Here is a 16104-nt window from a genome sequence, read left to right as displayed (position 1 = left end):
CTTCTTTAACGTCTATTGGCTGAAACTCTTGTTAATTTCAGTTTGGTAGTCTGAGGCACCATTCCAGTTTCAATCCTGAGTTACTTTCCAGGCATAAAGACACGAAAAAAAAAAAAAAAAAAAAAGCCAGAAAAATCTACCACAAAACCCAACAGATGAGAACGCCCCAACGAATTTCGTTTATTTCATAGCCTCAAAGAAAACAACTGTGACTGTTCTGCAGGTGTCATCATACCTGTCCTTTGTTCATTCTTTCATGCAATAACTTTTTAACTTTTCAGTGAGTTCCTATTATGTGCCAGGCTCTGTCTGAGGCCAGGGTCAGCAAACTACCTGCCTGAGGGCCAAATCTGGCCCCCAGTCTGTTTTGGTAAATAAAGTTCATGCAACATAGCTACACTCATTCACTTACACGTTGTGTATGGCTGCTTCCTGGTAGAGCTGAGTAGTTGTGACGAAAATCATGTGACCCACAAAGCCAAAAGTATTTACTCTCTTGCCATTGACATGAAAAGTTTGCTGACTCTATTCTAGAGAAAGAGGATGTTGCATTAAAGAAGAGAAACAAAGTCCCCAGGTGTCTGAAGAGGCTCCTGTTTAGAAGACTGCACTGGATGAACACTTACTAAGGGGCAGACCGAGTTTGACCCATGGGATCAAAGTCAGTGCCATTGCTGAGGGCTTATAAGGAACAAGAACAGGAGTGACAGGTGTGGAGACAGGTGTGCAAGAAGGGGTTGAAGAGAGGATTAGTTAATGTGGAAACCAGCTGGAACAGGCAGGCCACAGGATTCCCACAGAGAGGTCCCCAAACACAGGGCTGGGTTAGATGGAGTATGGATCAGAATCACCTGGAGACATCACTAAACAGGCAGGCTACTGGGCCCCGCCCCAGAATCTGAATTTGAGTCCCTGAGGTGTGGCTGAGCTTCTACATTCTTAGCAGATGCCACCGGGTGATGCTGAAGCATGTTTAGGTTTGAAAAGCACTGGATTAGCGTGGAGTTTTAGTGAACGGTCGGAGGTGCTCCCCACGAGGTCTGGCCTGAAGTCCACTCGTGGCAGGTGAGAAGGGGGAAAGAATGTGGGCACAGACACACAGAGGTAGATGCAGTGAAAAGGCAGTTTATTGTCTATTAACACTGTACAGAGGAACAGAGAGAAGCTGCAAGTACAGCATCGGCTGTCGCTGGCAGTGTTACTTCTGAAGTCAGCTTTTGTTTTGTTTTTCATCTGAAGGAGACAGAACAGTCAAGGTACACTTCAGGTTGCAAAGTACAGCAGTTAGTCCAGCAAGTCTAGTTCAGAGTAAGCACGACAGTCTCCCGCCCCACCCATCCCACCCCCAACCAACCACAAAATGGATATATTTACAGAGATGTCACTCACCACGAGTGAGCTGCTAAAGCTGAACATTCCAATCAACAACCTACATTCACTGAAAAGCTGCAGCAGACACAACATTTTCTCGAACCCCTGTATGATGGGATTAAGTCAGGAGCTTGAGAGGAGGAATGAATGTTCCAGGACTCCACCAAGGATAGAACGCTATCCAGTTATCAGAAGGGGATGTCACAGAATTGGCATTGGAGCTGTACACAGAATAGCTGAGATCAGGCATTGCCCAGTGGCCTCTTTGTACATAAAGACATGCTGCACAACCAAGTGACTGGATGTCTCCCTGACCACCTCATCTTCAAAGTGAGAGGTTCCCATAGTAACAAGAGGCGAAGGGCACACTGGCTCTCCCTACCACCCTCAGGCAGTTACATAGCTCTTTCATTTTTGGAGTTGTTGTTATGACAGTACGGTTCACAGCTGGACTTGAGTTGGGCCTGCTGGAGGGATTCTGACGATGGAAAAACTAAAATGATTTGTCTGGGAACCAGAGGGGTTATTTTGCTTGAAAAGGAGAGTGTTTAGGACCCTGCCTTATTGGAAAAAAGGATCTTGGTCTTTTAGGGTAGCAGAAAATGACCCCATCCTAGGAAAGGATGCTTCCTGGGAGAAGAGTCTAAGAGGAGAAGGGAGCAGATGCTGAGGCTTGACCTCTGACCTCTGGTGTGACAGACAGAGGAACAGGTGTGGGTGAAGATATTCATGAGCCTGAGTAGGACTGTGATGGGAACTCAAGAACTTGGTAGAAAATTAAGGAAAAAAATCTAAGAACTCTAAAAATTCAGTATCTCCTTTGTGGATGGATAAGGATAATCCTTTCCAGTCTCTACTTAACTCTGGAAATAAGATGCAGCCTCATTGATATTTACAAGGCCAATAACATTTGGTAAGTTTCATACTGTTGGTTTATACATTCATGTATATTGTGTACATTATGCAGATGGCCAGATGCCTCTGACTCACCATTTCACATAAATAACTCAAATGTACCATAGTATTATAAGTGGTCCCTTAACCTCACAAGTCGCAATTACTCCTTAAATACGTGAAACAGTTAGACTTTGATAATCGCTAGGCTTGGCTTTCATTTAAAACACCTATCTCCTTCCAAAAGATCATTCTGCATTATTAAAGGTGTGGCCTAGAGAGCTATCAAGCTGTATAACAGGTTATCTAATGACAGGTATAGAAAGTTTGATCATACAACCTAGATCTGCTGGTGTAGGGGCAGGTCACAGGACCTCTGCTCATGCCTCCCAAGGTCTGGGCTAGTGTTACAGAACTCACCAGAAAGTTACCTTAATGGAATAGAGAAATAACTCAGTCAATCAAGGGTATTTTCAAAGTCAAGCTTCATAACTCATTTAGATTTCATTATAAAAATATTTTTCCTTAAAAAAATAAACATAAACTATTCCATTTCTATACCCACTCCCTATTCCTGTCTATACCACCCACTTGTCCTAGACTACAATGAATGGCACACCCCTCAGGGAAGGCTCAATCACAGCATGTGAGCCCATCTCATTCGCTTTGCTTTTTTGAAGCTATGCCAATTGTGCTTAGAAACAGGCGCCCAGATCTAGGTAGGGGGTCCACAAGTTCACCTCCCTTAAGGTGGGAAGGACTGCAGGAGGCCACACCTTGCAAGGGGCCCACCCCAGGTATGTCAGAGTGGGACAGTGCAGGCTCAGGTGGGAACGGGAGGAAGTATTTGATTAGCAGACAGGCAGAAGCAACGCCCAAGCTCCGCCTACTGTATTCCCCCTGGGTCAGAACTGCAAGGTTCTGCCTCAGGCTCCTGGGAGGAAATTCACAGCTCTAAAGAAGGGCTGGGTAGGGGTGGGGAAGAGAATGTTGTGCTCATACAGCTTTGGAATACAACCTGTGATTTTGAAAGGACAGAAAAGAACATAAACAGCGATGCTAAGGCAAACTTTCAAATGGCACATCAGAACTCATTTTTTTTTTTGTCAGTCATTTTGTTAACATCACAAGGCAGATACATTCTGTAAACATATATACCATACAGTACATTAGCCATAGGAACACAAAAGCCACCCTGTCATTCATTTCTTTCTGTGTTTCTGTTCTTTTTCTCCAGAAGGACTGCCTAAAGTCTAGAGGGAATTTTGTGGTTCATGAGATGTACTTTTCTTTTGATAAAAATGCAATGACTTGCAAAAAATAGCCCCAGGTGACTAGTAAGAGGCAATATGGGGAAAAGATGAACCTGTAGAAACTTAGAAAATAGTCACAAAATATAAAAAAGTCATTAATTTCAGGAAACATTTTGTTTCCCTGCTTAGTAAAAGAGAGCATTGAAAATTCTTTTATAAAAGTTAAGGCTGCCCAGATCTTTGATGCAGAAAGTCTGTGGTCCCCCCAAAATACATATGGTATTTTCACACTGACAGCAAGTTTTTTGTGCTACAGTTCAGACTTTTTAGACTGGAGTGGAGAGGGGACACAGAGGCCTATTTAAGTCATATAAAAATTAAGGGATGGTAGGATGAGGCTGATCCAAGGATTCCCCAGGAAAATTACCCCTGGAAACTTTTAGGATGTGATTTTTATTCTAGCCTCTCTACATTCAAATAATAAGTATTTTGGTTTCTATTAAAATGGGGATATTATGGAGTTTGCTGAAGCTATGAAAATACAGATATATACCAACATCGTGCTCCTCATAAAAGATGGACTTTTCTTTTTCCCAAGAAAATGCAGGGAAGTTTTCCTGATAAGACCAGAAGAGGTCTTCACAATGAAGATGAACTGGTCCCAGGAATCCAAGATCTCATCCTGCTCATTACTTGGAATTGTTTTGTGATATATACCATCATTCCATGTATGCGCTGGGTCGTAATAATACTATCCAGTAGCACAAGAGGTGCCTTCTGGCTCGGTCCTCATCAGCGGAGCTACATATACCTTGATTAATAAATTGAGGAGCTTCTAAAAGATTACGTATCTACAGAGTTCCTGAAACTTATCTTTTAACCATGCTGAGAATTCTTGGTTTCCATGATGAATGTGCACACTGCAAAAGTACAACATAAAACTGTTCTTGCCTTGGAATGGCTTTTGTTGTAAACAAAGTAAAATCGCAGGAGATGGGAATATTCCCACAAGGTATGGGCCCTTTGGTGGGTTGAACTCCACAAGTGGGTCTGGTAACAAACAGAGATGGCTGAGCTTCTAGATTTTAAGTGAGAGCAAAAGTAAGTCCTCCATGTGTATTTTGCCTGTGTTCGTCTGTGTTTTACACTGAGAGAGTTAATTTTTTTTTAAAAGGAAGAACTGATTTAGTGATTCAGTTTTTGCCTCTATCACCGTATTCCCGCCACCTCTTTCGCTACCCACTGGTTCACTGGCATTAAATAAATGGTCATCATCAAGGGTGTTCTAAGATCCCTTGAAATGAAATTCTGAATGAAGTGAAAGAAATAAACTGTTTTCAGACTTGGCCTCAACATTTTGCTCCAGAGATGCTACTGTATCTCCAAGAAATTATAGAGAGATATTTTCCCCCTTTTAAAAAAACTTACCCCTAACCAAATAAAAGTTTCCTCGCATTTAGGAAAAACACATTTATCGCTAGAAAAAGTAAAATGGACTAGGTAGGAATCAGAAGCCGATACGCGTCATTAACATTTCAGAGTCAAATCAAATCAACTCTAGAATTTGTTTGTATTTTCTGAAAGCCTTTGGATAGTTTTAGGAAACCACGATTGGGGTTTGGCCAGAAAGGAATTCCTAGCGTCTTGTCCTCTTTACTCCCAATATTAAGTGACATCACTGGACACTGTCAAATCACTTTTAGAGGCAACTAATTTTGCTTATATAAGGAAAATAATTGTAAGTAAATAAAGCACAGAGTGAAAAAAGAAAATCCCTTTCTTTTGTCCTATTGCACATCAAAGAGAAAAAATAAGGGTATACAAGTCACCACATTTTTTCAGGATATGCAAGATTTATGTTTACCATTTTAACTCTAAAAGAATCTTTTAATTTCATGCCATTAAGAATCTATTTATAAGTAAATGAAATGTCCCTCCTTTCCCTCTTCCCATTTAAAAGGGTTCTGAGTCTATGATTTGGAAAGAAAGTCCAACTATGACCTCAAAAATGACCATGGTTTTGTACTGATAGCTTACTGATTCTCTAATTAGTCTGGTGATGTAGGTCAACACCCTGAATTTTTGAAGGGCGTGATGCAATACGTCATGAAGTTTTTACAGAGACAATGCCATGCCAGTACCAGCAGGAAAGGTAGAATGTGGACAGTCACAAGTCTGTTTATATCTTCACTATGAAAGATAGTTCCTTTTCGCTGTAGATGCGATTATAGGTCTCATCCCATTAAAGAACTGGCTGAGTCTGAATCCCGCACTGTGACAGGAAAACGAGGCGAGCTATACAAATATATATGCCATATTCAAACACATCTTCATTTTTTGTGGCCACACATCATTTTTCATAAAGGTAACACGTCTTACTTGAACAACCATTTAAATCATAAGTTTCCCTAGTAAAAGCAGAGAATAAGCTTTAATTCATATAATCTGCTAATCCCTCTACTAATTATTAATAAATGAGAGCACAGAATATCACTGGTCTGTTAGATCTCATGCGTGGTGTTGTAGTGAGAGGTACAGAAAATTTTCTTCACGAAAAACTAACTCACTGATGGAAGCTTAGGTCAGATCAGGGAATCATCTGTCCTGAGAAACTCTGGTTCTGTTTATCAAACAACACGCCCAAGGCTAAATTCTATCATCCCACTCACTAACTGTGCTTTTAAAAACTCATGCTGAATAGTTTTCATCCTCAAGTGAGGGGGGAAAAAAAGATATGGGAAACTTTTAGATTATTTCTTTCTAAATAAATTATTAAAATCAGAGATTGTGCAACATTGAAGCTGCTTTCTTTTTCTATACAAATAGGTTTCTCTGGCTTGTCTTCTTCTAACTTTTTAAATGATGCTTAAACAAGCATTTACTGAGAAGCATGAAGCTGAAAGTGGTGAGGTTTATAGGCAGCAAAACCAGATATTATTTCTAGATAATAGAGCAGTTTTATTCAAAAAGAGCTGCTTTGCTGAACCTGAGATTTAGAGAGAATTCCCTCAGCTGTTCAAAATCAAGCCATGGATGGACTCACCTTAGAAAGTAGAACTTAGCTCATTATTTTTTCCCTTTTTAAACTTTTTTTGGTTTACATATTGGTGATAAAATGATTTGTTTTGTGCTCGTTAAATGTAATTGTTTGAAAACTAAAAAATATTGTTTTTCCCCCTTCTAACTGCAATAAGAACAATTTCAAGCCAATATATTAAAAATAATCAATTTAGCACTAAGAAAGCTATTTAGGACAAATTGAGTTGATTCTGTAATAAAATTCTCCCCAGGTCACTTTGCTTTTGCCTCCTCTCAATACTCTTCACAGAAGTTGAACTTGATCCAGTACATCTTATCACATATTTTAAAAAATTAGGTTCTATGGAACATGGATAAATTTGTGAATTAACTGCAACAATACTATTTGGCAAAAAACTTAAAAGATAATATTTGTTTTAAAATCAAGTCAAATGCTACAGCTTTATTTCATTGCTCTATTATTATTTTATTATATTGCTTCCCTTTGGTTCTTTTATACCTGTGGCTATTTGCTTTGGGAGAAATGCTAAGAATTTAAAGAACTGTTTATTGTGTTCTAGATAAAAACCACCCTTGATGTTCTGGAATCTTTATAAGTTGAGGAAACCATGCTTGAAGAAGCTCAGTTATGTGCCACTCACTCCATCAGTATTTGTGGAATGAATTAAAAGTACTTAGGGTGAAAAGAGAGATCTTTCTTCATCTTTGAAACTTTTTTTGTCTCTCTACATTTTAAAGTTTAATTTTGTGTGGTGGATAAACCTACACGGTGAAGGTACAGGTACCATTCTCTTTTTCGTGGGGACATAAAAAAAAGAGTCCAGATGGAAAGCTCTGGAATCAACAGGGCAGGTGAATGAAGAATTAATTCAGGAACAGCACCGTCCACAATGGATGGACCGGAAGCATCCGAGCAACCACCGTAGGTCAGAAGGACTGTTTTAGAAATATGGTCACTAAAGAGAAACTTCTCAAAATGACCACTTCATTGAAAATAGATTAACGGAATATATCCATGAAAAAGAAAACAATATAAAAATTTACACTTTTTTTTTTTTTTAGAGAATAAAAGCAAGGTTCATGGATTTGCCTAAGTTCGGAGATCACTACTGATGCTCAAAACAATGCTTGTTTCATGTCCTTAGAAAGTTAAAAATGGTGCTTCTTATATAAAGGGTCCATCAGTTAAGTCATAAGAAAGAGAGACAGCTGTTGATGAGCAGGTTATGGAATTAGTCCCTACAATTCAGCTGTAACAAGCACTGGGTTCTTTTTCTTTTACATCAACTTCATTTCAGTTTTAACAGAAGGAAAGCCAGAGATGCACAATACTGTAACCTGGAAGCTTATGTAAGGCAGCAAAAAGCATCACCCTAGATCGAACAAACTAAGTAAGGTCCACTTTTGGCTACACCAGCGTCTGGCTAGACCCCACAGCACTTTGCCACATAAAATATAAAAGCAAAGATCCACAGTAAGGGAGGCAAGTGAGAAATCAGCAACCTGGCGATGTGTGACTACATGATAGGAACATGACAAAATGATTCCCCTGGTGCCCACGGGTTCAATTCCAGTCAAATGAATTAAGGCTACGAGATCACTGGCTGATATGAAGAGTCCATTCCAATCGAGCAGTAAGGAACCGATTCCCTCTTGAAGACACAAGGAAAAGTTTAGAGGAAAAGCAGGTTCTTGGAAAGAGTGAAGCACACACATGCATGTTGTCTCTGAGCTGAGGAAACTGGAGAAAAAAACGAAAGGGGAAAAAAATAAGAGGGATCAAAGCAATCCAACTGCAAGGCAAGGCAGGTGTTTGCTTCCAGTTCACAGTATCGCAGTTAGTGGTACAGTGAGGTCTACGTAAGTGGTGGAGAGCACAGAGGCTGCCCGGAAGAAAGGGGAAGAAAGAAGTGGTCACATGACAACACAGCATTGACAGCGCTTTTTCTTTTGGGTACCTGGGGCTGGCTCCGTGGCCAAGCTCTCTTCCTTCCCTTCAGGGGATGAGGGCTCAGTGGTGTCTGAGATGGGTCTCCCGGACACCAGCTCGGCTGCATTCCCATCAATGGTGGATACGTCTGTCACCGTCTTCTCCCTCAATGACTTCTCATCATCTTCATCAATGAGGACCAACTCGGCCTTGATGGTTTCATCATAGCCTAGCACCTTCTTCGTCTCCTCTTCATCCTCGATATTTTGGTAGCCCATGAAAATCATGGTGACTGGCTGATCCAAGTTTGCCTCCGGCCCTTCAGTGGTGGGGGCTGGAGCCTGCTGCCCTGGGTTCCCGGAAGAATGATCTTTCCTAGACTTATGGACCATTTCTAACTTGGCTTCTTTGCAGAGCATGTGTTCCTTAGGGTGGCTGAGGCTCCCATCTGCAATCCCAGTCCTCTCTGACACGTGCCCTCCTCTTAAGCTTGATTGTCCAGCTTTCTGAATAAGCTCTTCTACATCCTTTGAGCTTAATGTGTGCACTCCATTTTCTACTATGGTGCCTCCTGAGTGCACCTGATACACTACTTTGGTACCATCATCAAAGACTTTGACTCCTCTCTGATGGACCCCCTCTGGGCCAATGGTGGATGTAGAGAGAGTCTTGGTCTCTCCTGTTTGTTTGTCTTTCTCCACATTAATTTCCATGGCGTACACAGCTTGAACGAAAACAAGAGAAAGGAAGTGCATGTTACAACAAAAAAAGCCAGTGAATGGTTAATTGCCAAACAGACAAAAAAAACGGTGTTGTGCCCTTTCTAGTCTAACCGCCAAGCATCTTGAGTGTTAGAGTGAGTGCACTGTGGACAGAGGTGGTTATATATGTGTTTTAATACAGCAGCTAAATGCACTGGGAAGACATGTGTACAGAGTTACCATTTTTAATGGCATTCAAACTTCCAAGGAAGAGCAGCTAAATAAGGCCACGAGCGACTGTTGAGATCCAGTGTGCCACATTTCAGGGAAGCTGATGACATGCAAGTTCACCTTGATTGGGAGCGCACCCTAGACTTAGACAATTTTAAAGTCCTTGGTTAGGATGTAACCTAGTTCCAAAATCTGAAGTCTTTTTAAAGAACTCTTTTACCAAGTGTTCTTTTTTTTTTTTTGACATTTCCCTTTTCTGTGAATGGAGATTAATGCGAAGGGTTTTGCAAGACGGCACATGGCCATCCTTTACTCTAAAAGAGGACGTTTGCAAAAATGGAAAGCTATGAAAGGAGTCAGGTTATATGCTCTGTGAGCTTTAGTCACTTAGTTAGGTTTCTAAGACAAGAACTGGAAGAAGAAAGACTAGAGGGGGCGTTGTCCCACGACACGGGAATTAGAGGACGGTGCTCACAGAAGGCCTCTTTCTTCCCCCAGGCACATACTGCCAAGTCCTCAAGATTCTGCCCCATGCTGTTATCCCCAGCTGCTGCCTTCTCGCTGTTTCACTGCCATCTCTCAATCTGAGATACCATTCCCTGTTTCCTAGATGACGATCACAAGAGCTTCCTACCTGGTCTTCCCAGGTACCACTCTCAGCCTCTCCAACATCCCAAATCCTGGGGCCAGTCTGAGCTTTCTCAGGACCAGCTCTTTCCTGTCCTGTAGACTCTCACAACACTCCATACTTTCTGACCTGTTGCCTCAGAGGCTCCCCGTGAGGCACATGTTCTGGACAGGAGGAAACTTGACCTCAGACCCATGGAGCCAACTGTCCCCAGACACCCTTTCCCTGAATGACCCACACATACATCAACCTCTGCAGCTTCAAAACTGAGTCCATCTTCTCTCAAAGCTCCCCAGAGTTTTGGTGAGAGCAAAGTCTTAGTGGGACAAGCATAGTCTTGTTGAGAAGTAATACCTAGTCTCTCAAGCAAGAAGCCTCAGAATCATACTTGATTTTCCCTTTTCTGCCTAATTCCCCATCATCAAACAACTGCTGAATCTAATTCTACTTCAGATCCATCCCCACACATCTCCTCACCGTTATCTCTATCACCACTGCCTTAGACCAGACCTTCTGCACAACAGCCTGTGTCTGATTTCTATCTGCTACTTCTGTCATTTCACTTCCAGAAGGCCAAAGGAGAGGAAAATGGTTTTTACAATTTAAAAAAGAAAAAATTCATGTTGATGTACAGCAGACATAAAACCAATATTGTAAAGCAATTATCCTTCAATTAAAAAAATTTTTTTTAAAAATTGTTATGAAAAAGAAGGACAGAAAGAACCTACAAGTAAAGCCAAGAAAGAATTTAAGAAAGAGAAAAGGAAAGAAACAAGAATACCCAGCAGAGATCATACATGGTTCACAAAGTCTAAAATATTTATGATCTGGCCCTGTATAGTAAAAGCCAGCCAACTGCTATTAGCCTAGGCTCCACCCTGCCCACAGAGTTATCTTACTTACAAACTCACCATCAGCTCCTGTGTCTGCAGAGGGTAAACATCAAACTCCTTAGCTTGGCATATAATTCCCTTGGCATTTGTCTGCAACCTTCCTTTCTTGCCTGTCTTGCCTTGCAGCCTCTCTCATTTCACATGCACTGAGGCCATAACAGAGGTCTCACTGTTCTCAGGACATCTTTACATGACCATTCGAACCTATGGGGTCCCTCTGCCTAGACTGTTTTGTTCCTTCTCCACTGACAGACTCTGAAGTCTGGTGTCACATCTCTGCTTGTCATCACCATTGAGTCCCTATCTCTTTCTGAACTATAAGTTCCCCACTATGTTAAAAAGATCCAAACTATCTTTCCAAACAACGTTTTGTTGTTTCCTTACCCTGTACAGCAGCTAAAAAATACCATCTCACACCTAACATTTCCTGCTTTTAAGATTCCTTCCTCTTGAAATGTCCTACTTTTGAGTTTCTTTATATCCAAATGTGACTCATCCACTGATGCCCAGGTCAACTGCACCCTCTTCCATGAACTTTCTTTGATCACCCCATTTCTAAGTTATCCCTCTCTTCTCAAGAGTCTCTGAACACTTCTTCTAAACTGAGGGCACTTAACACTTTCCAGTCAGTAATATAATTATTTGTGGGAAAGTTTTATTAGCTCCACAGATTTTTAGGATCCTGGAAGGCTAGCTTTTTGCCTGGCATCTTTCAGTGATTCCCCCCCCCACCGCCCCACCCCAAACACCTACCTTAGAGCCCTTTGGATAGAAGGTACCTGTTAAACATACCTGTGAAACAAATGCTACTAATTGAAAAGTCTAATTGGTTGTTTTAATCTAGTGACAAATAGTTTATATGACACCGATGAAAACGTATACACAGTGATTAATGTTTGTACTGGGTGAAAAATAACAATGGTATTTCTTCTGCTTATAAGATACAATATGACATGGTTAACACTTAACTAAGAAGATTTTGAAACAAATTCCAATGCTTTATTTTCATTGTGTCCATTTTGAACGTTTCACTTGCTCAGCACAAAGATCTTGAGTTTCTTTAAGTGACACAGTGGGAAGCCAACCAATATTTGTCAAAAAGGTACATCGGCTCATACAATGACAGTGACATCAAGAGAACTATGTCAGCTATTTCCTGATTTTCCACAAAATGTGTTATCAAACAGAATAGGCATTTAAAATCTTTTTTCCCAGTGGTTATGTATGGATGTGAGAGTTGGACTGTGAAGAAAGCTGAGTGCTGAAGAATTGATGCTTTTGAATTGTGGTGTTGGAGAAGACTCTTGAGAGTCCCTTGAACTGCAAGGAGATCCAACCAGTCCACCCTAAAGGAGATCAGTCCTGGGTGTTCATTGGAAGGACTGAGGCTGAGGCTGAAACTCCAATACTTTGGCCACCTCATGGGAAGAGTTGACTCACTGGAAAAGACCCTGATGCTGGGAGGGATTAGGGGCAGGAGGAGAAGGGGATGACAGAGGATGAGATGGCTGGATGGCATCACTGACTCGATGAGTTTGTGTAAATTCCAGGCGTTGGTGATGGACAGGAAGGCCTGGTGTGCTGCAATTCATGGGGTCGCAAAGAGTCGGATACGACTGAGTGACTGAACTGAACTGAATGGGCTCCAAAAACCTGTTCTTTAAATATTACATTTATATTAAAAGGTACAGTTTTGGCATGAAATATTGCATCCTATCACTATAAACACACTCATGGGACATATTTATAAATAAGGAATGTAATAATGATGGACAAAGGAGCCTGGCAGACTACAGGTCCATGGGACTGCAAAGAGTCAGACGTGGCTTTGCAACTGAATTGCAACAGCAGCAATAATGATTGTCAGTTAATAGATATAAACTACAAAACCACCCAGTAATATGTGAGCCAAATGGTACACTGAGCTGCAATCAATACAGAGTATGGAATAAAACACTGCTATTTTTATAGCCATATCTGATAGGATATACATTATTAACATAGGAATCTTTAGGGATATCCCTTCCTCTCTCTGCCCACCAATGAGAATGCTGTCATTTGTGGTCCAATTTTCCCTTCTCTACCATCCTAATTCCCAACCTCAGCTGGTCCTTGCCTATTCCTAGAATCAGAGACTGGACTGAAAGGAGGGATAACAGGGAGAATGTCTTTGCTAGAATGGTTAATCAGATCCATACAATAAAAAGCTGAGAAAGGAGGAGTTTAATGGAAGAGACAGTAAAAGCTCTGTGAAAGATGGCTAGGGAGGGGGTGTTCTGTGGCAGTGGATGATGCTTTGTGGAGGGAAGAAAAGGGAATATGAGAAGTCCTTCTGGGTGGAGAGATGAACTGGATCCCTTTCAACATCCTTCAGGAGAAACAGGTAAAAAAGAACAGAGTTTCTTTTCAGTGGGTTTTCTTTTTTGCCTGCGATTTTATGCTACATTTTGTGAAGCGTGAGATAACTCTGGATTATTGCGGAGATAACTCCGCAAGTGACATGGATTCATTAGGGTTAGAGATTAATATTTATATGATACACACTGTTCTTTCAATATTTCTAGAATTTGAGAGTAAACTACTTTAAGACATTTTTATAATAAAAGAAGCTTAGATAGATTATGCCATAAAAGACAACATTCATATGTATTTTTTTCTCCAGATAAGATCTAGGGCTTTAAAGAAACCACAGATTTTTAGTAGATTTCTTCAGGTTTGGTTCAGGTTTGGTCTCACATCCCTTGTCTGCCTTCACTCTCTTCTCTTTAGTAAGGCGACTCAGGCAAACACTTCGAGAAGCTCTAGCTTACACAAAGGCAATATTTTTGTTTTTTTTTTTGAGATTTATTGAGATATTATTGACATATAACATATGCTAGCTTAAGATGTATGATGTGATGATTTGATATACATATATACTGCAAAATGATTACCAAAATAAGGTTAGCTGGCCCCTTCACCCCCTTACATAATTGCCAGTTTTAGGGGTGATAATTTTAAAGATCTACTCTCTTAAGACAATATGGAGACTTCATGGATACACATATGAGAATGTTACTAGACATTCAGAAAACCACAAAGGAAGTGTGAACATTTTTCTTAAATGTGTTGTTTATGAATAAGTATTACTATTTTGCTTCAGCTCTCAACCAATAATATCTGAAATATGAATGAGGGTGGATATGAACCAGCAGGAAGATAAGATTTACATTTTGTTTAGGAGGCATGCACACAATTTTTAAAACTCTTCTGCTTTTTACTGCTGCCAAAGACCTCTCCCTTACATCATGCCCTCATCTTTAACCACAATGAACACTCTCTAATCTGCCCCTTTCTTCCCACAAGTTTCCCCATGCCACAGGTACATGACGATGAGGATAGTAAGGGCTTGGTATCTGTGTTCATCTTATTGGAAAAAAAAAAAATCAGGAGAAGGGTACTGCTCAGGGAAGGAAACTTTCTGGAGAGCCCTTGAAAGAGATTTTGAAAGAGCTGCATGGACATAAAGAAAAGTATCTGAGGAAGGACCAGGTAACAGAAAAAAAGGAAAGAGTCCAGTAGATGTTCCAATGATGGGTTGATTGGAGTCTGGAAGTATGTTTTTATAAAATGATATAAGTATTGATTTTCAAGTATTACACACTGATGACAGTGAGACTGGAGGATACAAGCCATGTTTGTTCTGCCTTCCAACATCCCAGTGAGAGAGCAAGCAGTATCTCCATTTTGCTGATGAAGAATAAGAACCAAAGGGGCCAGTTTCTGCAAAGGGATACAAATGGATGACATCACTGGTACTGCAACTTTGAGCTCTATGTTTGGTTTCCTTGGTTTTTCTCCCCCACAGCTCTTTCATCCATGGAAGGGCCACCTTGGAGAAGCAGAGATACCCTAATGGGGTTGATGAGCCTAGTTTCTAGGTTCTGAAAAGACCCAAGTATGAGCAAGAGTGGAAGGCCTCCAAGAAAGAATACACGGATACCATGGGGCCCGGAAAGAGGGTGTGAAGAACACAGAATGCTGGATTCCAAGTCAGACCTGCTGCCCTGGCTCTTTGTGCCCTCCTGTCCCCGTCACCTTCAGCCTGGACAAACACAGCACCTGCAAGGGCTCCAAGGGACCCAGGGAAAAGGAAACAAGAGTGCCTGACACAGGTAAGTGGAAAGTGACACAAACTGGCGAGATTCCATTTCAGAATCAAGCCAAGAGCACACAAGACAGAACTCTGCCCCATGAAGACAGAACTTTTGATCACTGTTAAATTTCTTGACCCAGGCTGCTCCCAGCTCACTTCCCTTGACTCACCGTGATCAGTGGGTGGAAGAATAAAGTTGAGGGTCCATGTGTAAAGTATAAAAATCATGTCCCATCATCATCAGTCATCATATGGGAGGTGTCATAGGAAGGGAGAAAGTGAGCCTGAATTCCTATCCAGGTCACATTCAATTTAGGGCCTCATTTTCCCGACTGGTACAATGAAGGGTACGTAGCTTTTTTTTTTTTTTTTTAAGTATAGCTGATTTACAATGTTGTGTTAGTTTCAGGTGTACAGTGAAGTGATTCAATTATAGAAATATTAATGCATACGTGTGTGTGTGTATACATGGTATCTATCTTTGATATTCCATGGTGCCATGAAGAGCCCATGTGGCCTGTGAGTCAGTGATGTATCAAATCCAAGAGGAGGGAGGGCGATGGACAATCAGACCAGGACCACCACCCAGCAGTGAGATCTTCCCTGTGTAATACACATCAAGTGGCTGGCAATGTACCATGTGGAAGAAAAACAATACATACACTTGGCTTATGAATGAATATATATACATGCATCTCTTTGAGCATAAGACTATATATATGCATTTATGTTCACTCCTCTTGAGGTAGGAAATACAAAATTAGCATTGGGATATCAAAAATGATGAAAATGAGGATATTCATTTAGCATGAATCCTTCCTCTCATCCCAGAGAGCAATCTCTAACTTCAAAACCCAATAATCAAACATTTCTTCAAATCAAATGTTTTCCCAAGACTCTGTGGTTTTAACAAAAATAAGTCAGCAAGGGCCTAATGTTGAAGGACAGCAAAGTTCAGTTGCTCAGTCATGTCCGACTCTTTGCGACCACATGGACTGCAGCACGCCAGGCTTCCCTGTCCATCACCAA

At 41.0% G+C, this 16104-nt stretch overlaps 1 protein-coding gene across 5 annotated transcripts in view; it reads right to left on the bottom strand.

The window, feature by feature from the left end:
* The window catches only part of PALM2AKAP2 (PALM2 and AKAP2 fusion), a 507547-nt gene that overhangs the window by 204424 nt on the left and 287019 nt on the right, over positions 1-16104 (bottom strand). For 3 of the 5 annotated variants that reach the window (XM_040237431.1, XM_040237449.1, XM_040237441.1), the window contains one exon: positions 8516-9211. The exons of the other annotated variants lie outside the window; for them this stretch is intronic. In XM_040237431.1, the coding sequence (XP_040093365.1) occupies positions 8516-9211 (696 nt within the window). The remainder of the gene's footprint in view (positions 1-8515; positions 9212-16104) is intronic. 5 annotated transcript variants of the gene reach the window in all.

This window comes from Oryx dammah, unplaced genomic scaffold (assembly GCF_014754425.2).
Source record: "Oryx dammah isolate SB20612 unplaced genomic scaffold, SCBI_Odam_1.1 HiC_scaffold_1, whole genome shotgun sequence".
NCBI lineage: Eukaryota > Metazoa > Chordata > Mammalia > Artiodactyla > Bovidae > Oryx > Oryx dammah.
The sequence above is the reverse complement of the archived record's forward strand: the minus strand, read 5'-3'. Positions and strand labels throughout refer to the sequence as shown.